Source organism: Pygoscelis adeliae, unplaced genomic scaffold, assembly GCF_000699105.1.
Source record: "Pygoscelis adeliae isolate BGI_AS28 unplaced genomic scaffold, ASM69910v1 Scaffold68, whole genome shotgun sequence".
NCBI lineage: Eukaryota > Metazoa > Chordata > Aves > Sphenisciformes > Spheniscidae > Pygoscelis > Pygoscelis adeliae.
Genome location: NW_008825501.1, coordinates 4,167,070 through 4,184,962, shown reverse-complemented (window position 1 = coordinate 4,184,962; position 17,893 = coordinate 4,167,070). Strand labels below are relative to the sequence as shown.

At 41.7% G+C, this 17,893-nt stretch overlaps 1 protein-coding gene across 1 annotated transcript in view; it reads right to left on the bottom strand.

Moving 5' to 3' along the window:
- Positions 1–294: 294 nt before the first annotated feature.
- Positions 295–17,893, bottom strand: part of CELF4 (CUGBP, Elav-like family member 4) — a 695,746-nt gene continuing 678,147 nt past the window's right edge. The window contains exon 16 of the mRNA XM_009331557.1: positions 295–422. Within this exon, the coding sequence (XP_009329832.1) occupies positions 295–422 (128 nt within the window). The remainder of the gene's footprint in view (positions 423–17,893) is intronic.

The following is a 17,893-nucleotide window of genomic DNA, read 5'->3' as shown; positions in this document are numbered from 1 at the left end:
GATGCAGGATGCCCATGAGGTGGGGAACTTGGCTCATCCCTCGTTAAGCATCCTTCCACCTCTTTTTCTAAAGAGACACACACACAAACAGTTCCTGGTTTATGTGTGGGTGTGTATCTGTGCAGTGTGGCTCTCGCCAGAGGCCTAAGTGAAAAAGGCAGAAGCTAGAGAGTTGCAGAGCTGAATCTTTTTGAGGGTCTACAACACAAAAAGAGGCTACAACCACAGCTGACACCCCCTTCTCCATGCAGTTACCTGTGCTAGTGCTTTGTATCCAGTGGTTCCCACAACTCTTCAGTAGGGACGATTAGCATCCTTTGGCCTCTTCAGCTGCACCTTCAGCCTCTTCATGCCAATCTGGAAGCCATTCATAGCCTGGATAGCAGCTTGGGCACTGGCAGGATTGTCAAAACTCACAAAACCTGTCAAAACATGAGGCAAGGCAGGGGGCTTAATGAGCTGAAGGGGGCCAAGGCACGTACATGCAACGACCACTGAGAATGAACATGGGGAAGGGGGTGAGGGTGGTGGGAGGGAGTGAGCAGGTAGGAGGGTGGGCGGGTAGGCAGGAGAGTGAGGAGAGGATGGTTGCCAATGGGGGACGAAGGGAAGGAGGGGTTGTTATAGGTCAGTGTCCCAGGATGCAGTGCCTGGTCTGAGTGCCAGTTTGGACACAAGACTATGTGAAGCACGGGGATCCAAATGCTGGTGCCACAGTACCAGCACACGCAAGATTTGGGTCACCTTTGAGCTGGGTGCCAGCAGATGTGATGTATGATCTCAAGGCACTCTGTCTTGCTCTTTTTCCCTCCATCATGACTGGGGTAAATCTCTAGACCCTCCTTCACTCACCAACATAACCTTTCCTTTGCCTTCCAATATTCACGATGAAGGGGACCTGATGTACCTACTGCTACTTCCTTATTATGGCAATATAAGTAAAATTTGAATTTAATAAGTTCTCCATTATGGTATTCATTGGTATGAATAGTTTGATTGCTAGCCACTTAAGCAATATGAGGAGCTTTATTAACTGGCAATTACTGCAGCCTTTATGTTGACTCTGCAGTTGAGAAAGATGAACGCTAGTACTTTCCTAACATGGTTTCCATAAGTAGTTTCATACCTTACCAGCAAATCATCCAACCAGCCATGGAGTGCATTCAGCAGTAGAAACACCTATAGTGACTGAGTATTGTATCTACAGGCCACATAAAATGACATTCTTTGTCTCAATGGAAGACTTGCTCACTGGGGACCGGAAGAACCAAGATAGGTCAGGATACAATGCATCTAATGCATTCAGCTTTGGGAAGGGTTTTTCGTGTAGGTTTATTTTTTTTTTTCTTCTTTTTTTTATGTTAGCTCCAGGAAAAGGACTCATTTGCCAAGACTGTATATGACTTTAGCTGGAGTGACCATGGGTCTGAGATATTAGTGAGGCAGGGGGCCATCACATTGTATAAGAATTGCCTCTGCTACCTTTGCCAGAAATGTCCCTGTGTGCCAACAACATTTCTGAGCACAAACCCTGGGTAAGACTAGCCTGGACCAACCTGCGCTCCAGACAAAGCCATCTGTTCTCCCACCCCTGCAAAGCTCTGGCAGCACAAATCAACCCTAGGAACCCAGTGTCTCTCAACAGACAGGCTGAAATGAAGAGGCAGTTTGAAAGCCCCTCAAAAAGCTAATGCTGAGCATTTGCTGCCAGGTGTACACCTGTTCCTGACAACAGCACCAGGCATGGCTTACAGCCTTGGGCTGTAGTGTGAATGCATTCAGCAGCACCTCCTCCCTGGTCTAGTTCCTCCTTGAAAGCAAGTCTCACAGGTGACACAGGTTGGCTTGCATTTGAAAAAGACATGCATACACATGCACGTATATGCAAGCACACCTTCTCACTCTTGCATTAAAGCTGTACTCCCTGCCTTTGACTAATAACATAAGTTTATGAGAGGTGATAAAATGTATGGTCTTAGCCTCGAAGTGAGACAACAGATTTACTGAGTATGGCAGATGTGGTTTTAAGAGGGAGGCCCATAGAATAAACAGGCATCCCTCTTCGTCCTCCCCTCTTGAAGCCAAGGCTCCAAATAACTGGTTGTCCATGCAGTTTTCCTGCCAACCACCTAGATGAGGAGGTACCGACACTGCAGTTCTGAAGATGTGAGCAAAAGTTTTGCTCAAACCTGACAGCAGTCATCAATCTCTAGACAAAAAACTGGAGAGTTATGGTGAGTAACGAGCTGGGGTATTATTCAATGGCGATGGATCTGCTTTTGCAATCACTTATTAGCCAGTAAGCACCTGGTAATGTTCCCAGTCTACATTTGACTAGTTGAATAATCTATCAGTCAACAAGGTCCTATGATCTGATCGCAGCAAAGGAACATACGAAACACCTCCTGATTACACCTGAGTTGATTCAGTCTTTAAATACTGCTGGAAGGTCCCTTGGAAATGCTTTACTTATGCTTCAACTTGAAATTTGCTGTCTAGCTACCTCACATCTTTGAATATAGGATGTAGTGAAAGCCAGTTCTTTTTAAAATCACCTCTGGATTGCTAATACTTCTGTCCAAGACCCATCAGCTGCATCTATAACAGTAAGATAAAACTGTGCCAGGGAAGTTCAGAAAAACTGGAACCCAATCACCTGTACTACTGAATTTTTAGAAAGGTCCTTGACATAGTTTTGGCTTGTGCTTAATTCCAAACAATTCCTGGACAAAGTCTGAGTATTAGCACAGAACAGAGGCTGTTTTCAGTAGTTAGCTTGGATGTGGCCATGATATTCTACAAAGTAAGAGAATTTAATAGTTTAGGTGTGGGCCATTCTGTGCCAGCTGGCCCCAGTGCTAGAGCAAAGTGCCAGGTATGTTTACTTTACTAGTATATAAGCAGCTACCAAATATTGAAGCTGAGTTGGCTGCAGCTGGATAATTGCTTATATCATGTCTTTAGAGAACCTAGCTTGCCTGTGAACTTTGATTTCTACTCTTGTAATTGATCCTGTTGCAATGTACCTCTTGCTGACTCAATGTGCACATCTAGAGTGTGTCTACATGTGCATCCATTTGTGAGCAAATCACCTTGGGATCCTAAAATAACCAGTGGAGGTCTAGCCAATATAATCAGTGGAGTGTAGGACATGATTTCTTTCTTTTTTCAGGACACTCCTAGCTGTACTCAAATGAAACAAATCCCACTGGCTGTGTGGCAGGGACCAGTGCTAACTGCAATGAGGGCAGGCACCTAGCTTAAATCAGGGTACCTCTATTGTGGGATTTACCTGGTTCCACAGCTGGGACTGACATCTCAAGGTAAGATGTTGTTAACTGGCTAGTGCCAGTTTGGTGAGCCACTCCCCAAAGTGATGTTAATTGCTGAATCAAACCCCTAAGGCATGCCAATCCCACCAGAAATGCTGTCAAATCTGATGGAAGTCTACTATTTGTCTACTTTTGCCAAGACTAGACCTTTAGTTGGGTGATAAGCCCTGGTGCTGGGATGCTGATACAGTTGTACCTCTGCAAAAACCTTGCCTTTAGATAAGTTCACAAAGCTACACTAGTTTTTATCATCACTTTGCTTTTGAGGTGGAATTCTAAGGCCATTTCCTCATTCTGTGCAAAGCTGTAAATAATACAACTTTTTAACAAATGGGACTAGTAAGAGAGATCAGAAGTGCATTTGCTCACTATATTCATTTAGACCTAATAATGAGGCTGGGAGTTGTACTCTGATGCTATTGGTATTAGTTGCCTACAGATTTGGACTGTTTATTTTTCCTCCTTATTTGTCCTTCTATCCCATTGCTGTAATATAAAAATCTTCACTGGCTAACTGCTGAGGGTGGAGGGACTGGGATGAGAGGGCTGGGGAGAGAGAAGGAGGAGAGCAAATGCCAATAATTGTGCATTTTCCTTGTGAACGCATCCTAGGGACAGAGCAGCTAATTCCTCTAGCTTCATGTGACTGTTTTGGTTTCAGGGGTCTTGATATGCTCAGAAGTTGTTGGTGCATTTGGCTCTCCCCCTTCCTGTTATTTATGTGGAGTTATGTTTCATATTGCTGAAGGTATTTGTATGGACTCCAAAAAGAAGAAAAGCTATGGCTTATCTTGAGGGTTGAGAGGTCACAGTGACAAGGGATAGGCAGATAGACAGACAGACAAGCTGTGCTAACAATACCATATTCCTTTCTCTTTTCAGATCAAGTATCTACTGGTAGATTATATGACTTTCTTGTTTTTGTTGTTATGTGCACTATTGGCAGTTAACCAGCTTTGTTTCTCCACATCTATGTCAACAGCATTAATGGTGCTATGTCAGATTTAAACATGTATGACTAGAAACAGCATGTACGTACTGGGAAAATAGCTTAAATACTTGCTTTCTGAATGGCTTTAATGCTTGAACCCATGACTATAGGTCTTAAAGCATGATCATAATACTACAGCTGCTCAAGAAGCTATCTGTGTTTTGAACACCACCCCTGCATTGTCATCTACATTCTTGAAGGACAAAAGAGAAAGGGAGAGGTTAAAAAGCTTTAAGCTGTTTCTGTGCATCAGTTAATTAATAATCAGAGAAATATATATTCTGGTCTGAAGATGGTTGGTAGGAGGACAGGATTTTGTGATAAATCTATTTTACGGGGGGGATGTTTTTTTTCCTCTCTTTTTTTTTTTTTTTCCCCCAGGCTGTTCTAATAAATGATTTATCAAAGCAGCAAAGAATGAAGAAAACTGCTAGGACTGTAGCTCAGGGCATGTAATCTTCCTGATTCTGCACAGCATCTTCCAGGAAGGTACTGATGTTGGAGTCCATGACTTCTCCTGGCCTGCTCTTTTCCTGCATGTGTAAATGATTAGCGGGTAGAAACTGGAGTAGCATCTTAGAGGGTACTTTGGTTTCTCCCCATTTCTTCCACAGGAAGTCTTGGTAGTGGGGCATGCTGAGGGAGCTTCATGCCCTTCTCATGGCGCCAGCATGGTCACCAATGGCTTTATGTAACTGATATTACTCAAGGGCTGTTTTTCTGTTTTAATCAGCTGAGATGATAAAGAGAGGAATTAGCAATCTATCTCAGAGTGCATTTGAAGACTGTTTTGCAACTGTAAACTTTCATTCACAGTGAGTAGTGTCTCTGCATGGCCATGAATTGGTTTGTGCACTAAGTGCAGTCCTGAATGAGCACATCATTAGGTTCCCATGGATCCCTAATTGGTCTTTCTGAGTTTTCTGTTTCTCTTTGCATGCTGCAAGGAGAATTAGCGGTTAATGTGCAAAACAGCCTTTTAATGATCTGCTACCAGGTTGGAATAACATGTTGCCTCTCTTCAGCAGAAGCTTTCCTCTGGATGGAGCCCAATGCTTGGTAACTACACTGAGCATCCCCTAAATCAGAAGTCAAGACCACGGTGAATGACAGGTCCATATGCAAGCTTTTGATCCAGACTCCTGAAATGGGGGCAGATGGTCCTACAGCAGGTCCACTCATGTAACTAGGCTGGTCTCAGACAACGGAAAGGAAAAGAGGAAACTCAAAGAAACAAATATTTAACTTGTCTTAAAACTAAGAAGAGTTATTTGATCTATGTTGTAGATGCTTGCTGCACAAAACTACCATCTCAGAGATGCAACGGAAACAAATAGACATTGGTGCTTATTAGCTTCTTTAGGCCAGAGATACATTTTTCTGGTTCTGGCTGTCAGTGTATTTGTCTGACTGCCACGAGGGATCTATCTAGGCACTTCTTGATCCTCCAGTTATGAAAGTCACTAGTTAAGGAGAGGATCTCATCCTTCTGAACTTTTCCCTGTTGTCATTCAACACATGTTCATCTCACTAGAGGGAAATGAGAATAACAGAAGAGCAAAGATCTGCCTCTCAGCCTGTGGAAGGCAAATTCCCATGCAGTGAAAAAGAAGAAACGCCGTGCACGTGGGCTGGGTACTGGCACAGGAGAAGTCCATGACTCTTGCTTCCCTTGTGTCCAAAGTGCTGCTACCCAGGACATAACTGGGGGCCTCGGCCAGACTACTAAGATGGAGAAAGCTGCGGAAAACACTGGCAACTGGTTAGACCAGAGGCCCAGCCCCTTTCCTTCCCCCAAGCGTTTGAGTTAGTAATTAAGGAATTATTTATTAATATAATTGGTTATTAATATAACTGTCCCCTTAATGCATGGCTTCCTTGCTTTTGTTACTAACAAGTGAAGGGTGAAATCTTGGGATGTCAGGGAGGCATTTTCTGCTGGGAAGGAAACTATAAGGCGTTCAAATCACAGGAGTCTTCTCCTCTGGGGAAGGATGCTGGGGAGGAGCTCTCGCCCTTCTCCCACAATCTGGACCTGACCACCTACCCCTCAGTACTTCCCTGACACTTCAGTCCATTTCATTTCTAAGATTGCTCAGTTTCTCTTTCTCCATGTTTATTAGTCTTATCAGAGAATGGAGGTTTTCCTTTAATTGCCTTGCAAGGTCTTTACCTTGCTATGTTCTTTACACGATGCACTAGCTGCTGTCTTGCAATTTTTTAGTGCTGTAAAGAATTTCAGGATACAATCTGTATGTAAGTAGGTCTATAATGTATGTGTGCTTTGGAAGGTATTGTATTGTAAGGTGATTTATGGGTACTGGAATACTCAATAAAGGAGTATGTCTGCAGATCAAGGGCATAGCACTTCAGCTGTTTTCCTGTGTCTAATAGGGTTGGATGACTTTTTGGCATATTTTAACCTTCCATTGATGTTTAATCATGCCCAAGTAAGATCCGTCTACCCAGTTATCCATCCCATCCATCCCATCCATCCATCCATCCATCCACCCACCCATTTTTTTAACGTATGAACAGTCAGTAACTGATGAATATGTTAAACAATTGCCATTAAATATTTCATATCTGTGGGATGAGATAACTGGAACCTCAGAATATTTGGAGAATTGGCTCAGAAATTTGCTGAACAATTAATGGTCATTTTAGAAATTCATGGAATATTAGAAAACCTTCAAAGTGTTCAAAAAAAATCTATTATTAATTTTTAAGGATGTAAACTAGATGACGTGGTAAACTTAGTTAATCTTTCATAAGCCTAAGCAAATTTATGAAAATTTTGATATGAGATGATATGGCAAAGAATTAAAAGGTGTACCATTAATACCAATCATCATGGTTTCATGGAAAATAGCATCTATCAAATGAACTTGATCGCATGAAGTTGCAAGTTTTGTTAATAAAGTAAGTTTTCATAGAGTATACTTAAACTTTTACAGAGTATTTGAGAGAGCCCTTCTTTATAAAAAATGAAAGCAGCCCATATCAAACTTGTTAAAAATTGGATAATAGGTAGACCACCAAAAAAATTGTAAATTCTGACTTACAATATTGAGGAGTTTCTAGTAGGCTCCTTCAGGAGCATGCTGAAAGCTCTGTGTTACTCAGTTTCTCTAACAATGCCTGGGAGACATCTAAAGTAATTACTAGTAAAATTTGCAAATCATGCAAAAATGGTGAAGTGGTAAATAATGACAGAAGTAAGTCACGTTGACTTGGGTGAATGTGTAGGCTGGACTCAGTTAAAGAGTGTTCATTTTAATCCAACCAAATGCAAAATTAAGTATCCACAGGAAAAAGCAAGTGGGTCACTCATAAAAAGGGGAAATCTTCACTCAAAAACAGTGCTTCGAAGAAGAACACGGGTGTCATGGTAAGAGCTAAATACGTGAGCTCTCAGGATTATGTTGAAATACTCAAAGTCCCAAGACACAGTACAGTCTTGGGATGAAGCCAGTGTCTGGGGAAATCCTCTGGAAGTAGCAAGGTGATGTTACATCTGGAAACAGGAGGTTTCAGGAGGAAACAGCTCAGGAAAGATCCTTACTGGAATTCTGCATTTAGTTCTGGTGATTTCTCTACAAAAAATAAGTTTTAAGAATTATTCAGAACTACAAGAATAATTCTAGGTCTGAAAAAGTAATGAGAGTTGCCACAGTTTATTGAAGAGAAGGTTAAACAGTCTTCTGACTGTAGTCTATAAATAATTTCTAATAGAATGTGGGTTTTTTAATATAGAAAAAAAGTTTGATGATTTCTTCTGGAATGAAGCAGACGTTTGACAAATTTAAAATGGAAATAAGACACTGAGTCTGCATTTTTTAAATAGTGAAGGTAATTAACTATTTTGGAACATCTTGTTTAGCAATAGGGGTGGAGCACCTATCACATGAAATCTTGATTAAGAGATTTTCTAAAAGGGATGCTATGACTCAAGCAGAAGGTTTGGACCTGTCACATGAGCTGAAATATCTGGCATATGTTATTTCAGAGTTCAGTCTAAAGGATCAGAAGATCCCTTCTGATACTGCATATCTGTCTGTCTGTCTTTCTCTCTATCGTTCATTTCACAGTTCAGATATTTAGAAAATAATTTCTTGCCTACTAATCTGGCATGGACTGCGGTAACAGTCATGATAGAGGTGACAACTGATGTTAATGCCTTATAATAAATGGCCCCAAAGTGTGGGCTGTGGACCACTGAGACAGCTGACTGGTACTCGTTCTTCATCTTGCTTCCAGCTGAGAGAAACTGAACAGATGGGAAGGGGAGATTAAATGAAGAGTGAAAGTAGATGGCATGATTAACTTTCTCTAAAGGTCAGAACACCCAGTGCAGAAGGTAGCTTGAAATACACAAGCATCTTCCTTATGTCACCTTCCTGTCTTCCCGTGCATGAAACTACTTCTATACATTGAGGCAGCGTGAGCTGAAATGTGCAGAGAAGCGGTCCCTGTTGTTGTCCATTGTCTGTTGGATGCTCTCCAGATAGTGCCTCAAAGAAGCAGTATCTTCTCTGAAGAAGGTTGAGGGCTGTAGATGCTGAACCTGAATATGGTGGTTCAAACCAAGAAGGACTTTTCTTCCCATGAGTCTTCTCTTACACAATCTGGGTTTTTTTCATACATAAATTACTGTCATGACTCACACTGAAAGCACAAAATTAGACCAGAATTTGGACAGTTTAAATTACTGCATGGTCAGATCTAGGGTTTTGACTCATACATACATCTGGAACCAGGGCACCTGATCAGGACCAACTTTTTCTAAAAAGAGGGGAAAAAAATATATATCCAAAACCACAACAGATTTCTCATCTTAAGAATGGAGCTAACACTAAAAACTTCTCTTTTTCCTGTAAACAGAGCTTGTCTAAAGGATGAGCAACTATTTCTCTGATGCTGTGGACTGTGGTTCTACCTGTTCTGCCAAGTAGGAGTTGAAGTCATCCAATGAATGGATGGAAGAAGTGAAAGATTCAGGCTTCAGCCATTCTTTGGATGCCCCATGAATCATATATTGGACCAGCATACATACATGTCTGCTGTGAACAAGAAGCATTGTGATTCTTCTAAAAGAAGCATAATGTTCCAACCCAGATGATGATGATGATGATCTCCTCACAAGGAACAAACTAGCCAGTGAGGAATCACCCATAGATAAGTGAATGGTATTTGGTCTTTTTTTAAATGATGATTAGAACTGAAGCAATTTCTTAACTGCTTTCAGAAATGGAAGGAACTCTTCTTGATTTGCTTTCTGAGCCTTCCTTGTAAATGTTTGATGTCACGATGTGTCAATATAAGGTTTATGGGGAAAGTACATGGTTGGAAAAAGCAGATGAACATTTGAGGAGACAAGTTCTTCTGCCAGAGTAAAACCAGAAACAAAGAATGAGCTTAGTGTAGATTTTATGCAAATTATGAGTGGGATCTAAGTAGGTGCTCAGTTAAGGATGCACTGAGAGTGTTGCTGAATCAAGATGAAGGCTATTTTTACATTTGTTTTCTTGGAGTTGTACAATATAAACATGATGAAAATAACTACTGAAGCTCCCACCAGCCATGTCACAATCAATTTCTTATCTTAATCTTAATTTCTTTGCTCCCAGGTTCTCTCTTGGATCCCACTCAATTTGTGGGTTCTTGATAAAGAAGCCATGTATGAACACTGCAGCTACTGAAGTCACCAGTCATCCTTCTTGGTCTATAGGAGACAAGCATCATAAAAGGTGACCTTCTTTTTGATAATATTTCATAGTGGAGAAGTAAATTCCTTCCTGGCCTAATCAAGGGGGAAAAAACCCAAACCCACAGGAAAACCAATCAGGAAGGTGCACTGTGAATTGTACTAGTGACTAGTGACTATTTTTTATCAGTTCTCTCATGTCTGAGGGAGTCTCTGGAATAGATCCATTATTGGTGTAGCAATGTACAGAATCTCCCCACCTTGCCCCTGCTGATCATCACTTAGATGGACAACTAACCATCTCTCCCCTTTACGTCATTGCACACCTGATACTTCATTATGGGTAGGTTGGGGCAAGCCAATAGATATAGAAAGAATTGAAGCTTCTCTTGTGGGACAATCTGGAAGTTTCTGTTCAGAAGCCAGAAGCAGTGATGAATAGTTTTTGGCCATGCTTTTCAAACCAATACTTTACTTTCTATGGAGGCCACTGTGTGAAAACCAGCTAACAAAACTAAAAGGGAAATCAGCAGAAAAAAACCTCCTCATACACAGTAAGTCATTGGGAAAGAAAAAGAAAAGAGAAAATCTCTTAATATTTAGACCAGGAGGTTGTGAACTGGCACTAAACTATGCTGGGTACCAAGAGGAGAAAGGAAAGAGTTATACAAGGACTTTTTAAGCTGGAAGATAACATACTGTTCCAGATCCAACCAGCTGTTACATCTGTAGTCCTTTCAGTGTCAATGAAGACCTCTGTGTTTTCAACTACCTACAGTAGAGAGGGAGAAGATCAGCTGGCTTCTTTTGTTATCAACATCAATGGGAATGAAACATCTTCATATTATAATGTAGCTGCTGATAAATTCCTGTGGGTCTGCCAGCAGAGCATTCACCATTAATGGTCTTCAAAAGAGTAGCCTGAACCCTGGAGATCCCTGTGAAGAGCCTTCTGCAGTCCCTCAGAAGAGTTACATTCAGTCTGTGAGATTTGAATCATATCATAGAACGCCTAAATCCTGATATAATTCTGGCTTCTGGGGCTCCTGCCTGAAGACCCATCTGAACTCTTGATCCACTCTTGGGTGGGAGATGGGAAAATATGCTTGTTTTAATTAATGAAATACGAAGAGTAGAAATATTGCTGGAAAACACATTTATGAAAATGCCTGTAATTAGAAAAACTGAAGACCTGACAAAAGCAGGATGATTTTTGATAACTTGGACAGGGATCTTAGGTTGAAGGGGTAGGGTAAAACTATGAGTCACCCCTGAAAATGTGGCTCTTGCAGACTGCTAAAATCAAGAAGCAAAAAATTCTTCCCTCATAAACATTTTTAAAAGCCTGATAACACAATAATCTTTCTGGAGCCTGTTCAGCCATGTCAGGAGATACACAATGATCAGGGTAAATACATTACAATTTCTGAAAACCCTTCTAAAGAAGGATTTTAAAGGGTAATTAAGGACCTATCTTTAGAACGATCATATAATTTCACCTTTAAATGGTCAGAACACAATCAGATTTGTAGGTCATGTTGCCAAAACCTGTTGCCTGTGAAGTAGTCAAAGATAGCAGCTGCTCTTAGACGTTAGATGCAGCTCCTTCCTTTTATAACAATAAGAATGCCTGGCTAAATATCAAGGGGACTGAAGCTCAGTTGGTAAAATGGCCATAGTCCCACTGTCCCTAGGTTTTCCATGGGTTACATCACTGAGGATCTGTAATGAGATGTGCCCTGGCCTGCAAGGAAGGCCAACAGCATCCTGAGTTCTATTAACAAGAGCACAGCCAGTCAATTAGGGACACGATTACCCTGCTCTAGTCAGCACTCATTATACCACACCTGGACATCTAGTTTTGGGCACCCCCTTCCCCCAACATAGGAAAGACAGTGACAAAGTGGAGTGAGTTCAGCATATGGACATCAAGATGGACAAGGGCTGGAACACTTGCCCTGTGAAAGCAAGACATAGATAGTCTCTTCACAGCTGTGCATGGTGGGAGAATGAGAGACAAGGGACATAAATTGAGACAAGAGAGTTCCAGACTGGATGTCAGGAAGAGTTTTTTCACCTTGAAGGCCAGCAAGCATTGGAGCAGGTTGCCCAAATTCAAACCACTTGTTCAGTGGTTTTCATTGTTTTTAATAATTTGCAGACATATTTGCTGTTGCAGAAATATATATATATAAATACATATATAATGTACACACCTATACACATGTGATTTATTGCAGATCATGACTGGTGAGAGTGGAGATGAGGTTGAATTTGGTTGGGGATTTGAAATAGATGAAACTAGGAATGGTTAAGAAAGGTATACCTATTTTTATGGGGATCTGCAAGTTGTAACGCTGATGACAACCTTTGAAGATGTCAATATATACTATTTGAAGATGTTAATCTCACCTGGGGATATTTTTTTCTTTTTAGTTTGCTTACTTGAAAAGGGAAGATATCACATGCACCAATTCATTAAAACAATGATAAGGTTGCAAAATGAAGCACTCGAGTTAGGAATGCAAGAAATTATGTTACCTATAAAATTTTAATTCTGTATTGTTTTGTATATGCATTAAGGCATTGCTTCTAACCACACATTTCTGTATTTTTTTTCATGGCATCCTTGTTTTAATTACTGTACAGAATGAATAACATAACAGGGTGAGGAAAATGGCAATGTATCAGACTCATTATTGCAAGTGTTGGAATGTAGACAGTAAATAAGGCAGGGAAAGGATGGTTTTGTAATTCTACAACCAAATGCTGCCTTGGAGAACTGGAATTGATCCCTATTTCTGCCATGACATCCCAGTTATGCTGGGTAAACCATATATCAAAAAATTCCTTAATAAGATCTCCTAGGCTATTTTTTTACTAGTAAATAAAATAGAGGAGGCTCTGAGTGCAACTGGCACATCATGGCTTGTATCTACATGACTAAACTCTCTTACCCCTCAAAAAAGGGTGGCCTTGTCTATATTGCTGTCTAGGGACAGTCCCTGGCCCTTGTCACTGCTGAGCCATGCCCAAACAATGCACAGCCTTGAGTTAATTGTCATGGCCCAGCTAGAGCCAATGGTATACAAACATTAAAAAGATATGGATAGTTATGGCACAGTGTTTGAGCTGATATGCAAGGCCTCTTTAGTTTGCCAGTGAAAATGAAGCTTTACTGTGTGTTCCTCTTTTCTTGGTGCTCGGTGCGTGACCTGAGATTTCACTGGCAGAAAGGCTGCTGCCTGTACCTGCATGTGAAGCGAACATAAATGTAGCATGCCCTGCATTCTGCTAAATACTTTGAGAAAACAAGCAAACAGACTGGTCAGGCTCATGGCATCTCAGATTAAGCATCCAAGATTAATAAATAGTTTTGAATATCTTTCTATGCCTCATCATCCTCTTGGTGAAATGAGGACACCATGAGCACTGTGAAAATGCTCATGAACCTCTCAAATGCTCTGCTGGGAAGGGCCTTAGGAAAACAGATGAGGAAATAATAATAAATTCATATTCATAGTAGGGTTTGAATATTGTGCGGGAAGGAAGGCCTGAGGCCAAGCACAGAGCTGTGAGGATCTATTGAACAGCTGCTCAGTAACTAGTTAGCTGACAGACTTCAAAATGCTGAAGAGCAATCCCGTGCAGTGAATGAGACAGGATGGATTGATATAAAGAAGTTGAAGATAGATATAGGGGGGGGGCGATGGGTGGTGGGATGGATTGATAGAGACTCATCCATTCTACAGCTCGAATTCACCTTGCATGACAGAGATCTTGGGAAAACAAACATAAAGACAGATGAAATGGGTAGCCAAAATGCTGTCGTAGGTCTGCAGTCTCACAAGAGGGGGATGTGGTAAGTCTTGGCTCTGCAGATCCATCACCTTGAGTTCAGAAATGGGCCTGCCCGTTGGAGGGGTCATTATTTCTGACTTCTGAATGGAAACTTCTGGACTGAGTGAAAGTAACACTAGAGACCCTCCTCTGGCATTTCTACACATGGGGGTGTTCACATAAGAAACTAATATCCTTGGAGCACATGTAGGACCAGTTGTATACGATTCAAGTTCATCTACTCTATCTAATGCCAAAGGGTTTTTAGGGGAGGTGGATAGCACGGTGTGCAGGCACACGACAGCCCAGTCAGGCTCTTTTCCTGGGTCCCAATGCTGATGGATTGATTTGAAGCCCAGAGCATTAAGTTTTTAATCTCCTTAAAAACTTTTTTTTTTCCTCTTTTCTTTCTTCTAGCATTAACTCTTAACATCGGTCATTTCTATTAGTCACATAAATGGCCGTTCCCCCTTTGAAGGTCATTAAATGAGTAGCCACAAAGACCCTGCAGTAATGAGTTCCTCCATCTAATTACACTATGAGTAAAAACATTTGAAATGATTGTGTAAGTGTGTGTGTGTGAGTAGGTATGTACAAACATATCCATAGCTTTTAAACATACTCTGGATGGACTGTGTCTATCACTTGTGTGGAGAGATGGATAGAATAGTGATAGACACATGGACAGACAGATAAATAGAAGATAGATTCTGCTAACATATTCTTGTCTAATAAATTGTTGCGCTACAAAAGAAAGCAGAAGTCCCTGTGTACAATGTATAGATTTTATTTAATATGAGTTATTGGGAAAAGACAGAGCTGTCCCTTTAACTGGAGAGCTGCAAACAGCTGTTCCTTATGCATACATGCTTGCTTGGTCTGAAAGTTTTGGTAAGTCAGTGCATAACTGACAGTTAGATTTATCTCCCCAATAAGCAATCAACATTATAATAAAGGAAAAATGCTTTCAGTGCACCTTTGAGAGTGCATCAGAAATTAATCTAAACATCAAATTAATTATAGTTTGTAAATGAATAGTGGCTCACAGCCCTAATACTTCTCCCGCTCCTCCTCCTCCCCCTAAAGCCTCCCCCAACCAACTGCAATGGCTGGAGGTGCTGTGCAGTGAGTTTCTCTTTCTCCTTCTCTTTCTTACTCACACAACTCTTTCCTTATCAGATGGAGAGGAGTCCCATCCTTAGTCTGCAGACCTGAAGTCTCAGGGCCTGGCTGCTTTGGAGTATAACAGAGAGTAGCTAGCAAATAATAAACTTTTGTGCCTCCTTCCCCTTTCTTTGGGAGCCCTAAGCACCGCTCTAACAGTGTCCTCCTCCCCTTGGCTTACTTTCCAACTAAGCTGGACACCTCATGAATCTCTCCTTGGCTCTCTGTCTGTGCCAGGTCCTTCAGAGTGGAGAGGACCACAACAAACTAGTGCTGATCTGAACCACAACATCCCAGGGGTCAGGCATGCTTAACGCATCTGAAAAATCATCCCCATATTGTCTCAACTCAGGCACTCAAATTAGCAGCTTCTTTCATTACACTCTGAGCTTCGGTCTGTAGCCCATAGCTATGTGGGAATGACAATCTGATACTGTCCAGGGACCTGAAACAAAATTTATTGCCACTAGGTCATGCAAAGTAAAGGACATAGCATAATTCCACAGGCTACAGGGAAAAAGGCTTGGGTAGAGGTTTTTCTTAGGAAATTTGAAATCAGGTTAAAAGTAAAAAGAAAAAAAAATCAAATTTAATCATAGTACTGATAACAGCAGCAAGCAGAGCTCCAGCTCTCTCCCAAGTGCTTTCTAATAATTTCTCTATCCGGTGAGAATCTTTCTATTTACCAAAGAAAGAATCAGAAAAGAAATCCCCCAAAACTTAGAGCTGATAAATAACTCCCCTCATCCATGGATCCTAAAGCCCTGTGCAAAGGACTCAGTGTGCTGCTACAAGAGGGGGAATGTAAGGCACACAGCCAGGTTGACTCATGATCACCCAGATGGGGCAGGAACACAGGACTGGAATTTCTTACCCTTACACCACCTTACTCCTGGACCTGCTCATTTCCCTGGACGAATTTAAGGAGAGCTGGGTTTTTTTTATTAAATGAGAAACTGCCAGATTTGGCAGGGTGTGTTGGAGGCACATTGTGAGCAGGTGCTGAGCAATATTTTTCTGATGTACCTCAGGGTCTGTTGTTCTACTCCTATGTCTTATGGAGTGCTGCCAATGCACTTTAGACCTGATCTGCAATGTCCCTGGTCCCAGGGCCCTGCATAGCTTTGCCGATGTCTTCGTCTCTTGATGTTTCTTCTTTCTGTTTCAGCTTCCAAGTTGAAACCCTGTAGACTGTCATGACCTGCCTGCTGCCTTGCATCTCCCATTCCACCTTTCTGCCACACACTGCAGTCTTGAACTGCCACAGTATGTTTTTAGTAACATGATACAAGCTTTACCCAACCCTCAGCCCCTCTCCTGAGCTTCACCCCCTCCTGTGTCCAGTCCTCATTACTCACTGCTTTTCTCACCTTTAATCTCTCTCCTTTGGCTCCCCTGTTTCTTTTCATAAGCTAGGAGCCAGAAGTTCAGTAGGGAATAGAAGTATTTAACAGTGAAGGTAATTAATGACTATGACCCTCATTAAATAGTGTTATCTTCTCTCTTTCAGCAACTTCAGAGAAGACTGTATGTTTTTCCAAATGGGGTGGCCCACTAGCAAATTTTGAGTGGACTCCCTGCAGGAATCTGGAATGAAACTTAACGTCTGTGTTGTACCAAGAGTCAAAGAAGATGTTTCCTTTAGGCCATATAAATCTACGGTCCTAAGAAGCCCTCACAGTTTGTAGCCAAAGCTAGAGTGCTCCTTGCTACGTTTAATGTGGGACATTTCAAAAAGGAGTGGGACATCCCTACTGCCAGTGTGAAAGTCCACCTGGAATGCATAGAAAAGGAGAAAAAAAACATCCAGCAGTTTTGGTTGCTTACACGTGGGGTGTCAAACAATGTCGAGCTGAGCGGAGGGAAACCATGGTGTCTCTGTGGGCATAGGAGAGGTTCTTCACAGCATCCTGGAGTCATTGTCCCATGGGGAGAAACTGAAGCGTCAGACAAGTGGGTACGGGGAACAGGCGCGTGCCAAGGAGACCCATGTTGTGGACAAAGGGGAGGCATGGAGCAGAACTGGCCTGACAGTGTCTGCTGTTCAATGAATGGTGTACAAAGAGCCAGAAGATCCAGGTGCTCACTGCTCACAGAAGGACGTGACTGGTGGAAAGAATTACCAAGTGCACCAGTAAAGCAATTCCTCCAGCTTTAATTTATCTACATCTTCTTTGACACCTTGGGGTAATCATTTGGCCTCTGCTGCTCCACCCACGTCCTCGTTTTTCTAATTTCTGTCATGTCTTCCTAATTAATATTGCCCAAACCTATCCTTTTCTCTCTTTTCTCCATTAAAACATTTTTCTAGAATATGTCTGTCTCTGTATTTCACTAGTTTAAAATCTTCAAATGCCTTCTTAAAATGTGTCTTTTGTGACAACAGTGAGTGCTCCTGAAATTAGGACTGTATTGTAGCATCACCCTGTGACAGAGGAGAGTTAACCATGTGTGGGCAGCATGAAGAACAGCTCTTCTCACATTGACTACTTGCCTTAGCAGCCTTAATAGTGTTGTTTTACTGGAATTTTCTTTTTGCCTTGTACACAAACCGGTTACATCAAATTATCTGCATAACTGAGAGGGGAATTATCACCAGAACCATTACAACCAGTACACAGATATTTTGCATGTCCTCTGACATTTAGGATACCTATACACAGAAGAACTTACACACATGCAGTGGGAAGGTGAGAAACCCAGTGCAGTCTCTGCCTTGCACAGAGACAAGATATAGCTCCAGGGTCCTGCAGAAGTTGACCTTCAGGCTGTGGCACACTGTACCCATGTGCAAGACATCCCAGATTAGCCTGCTGTGAGAATGGGAGTCACTGTCTTCAAGGAGCATCTGATTAAGTG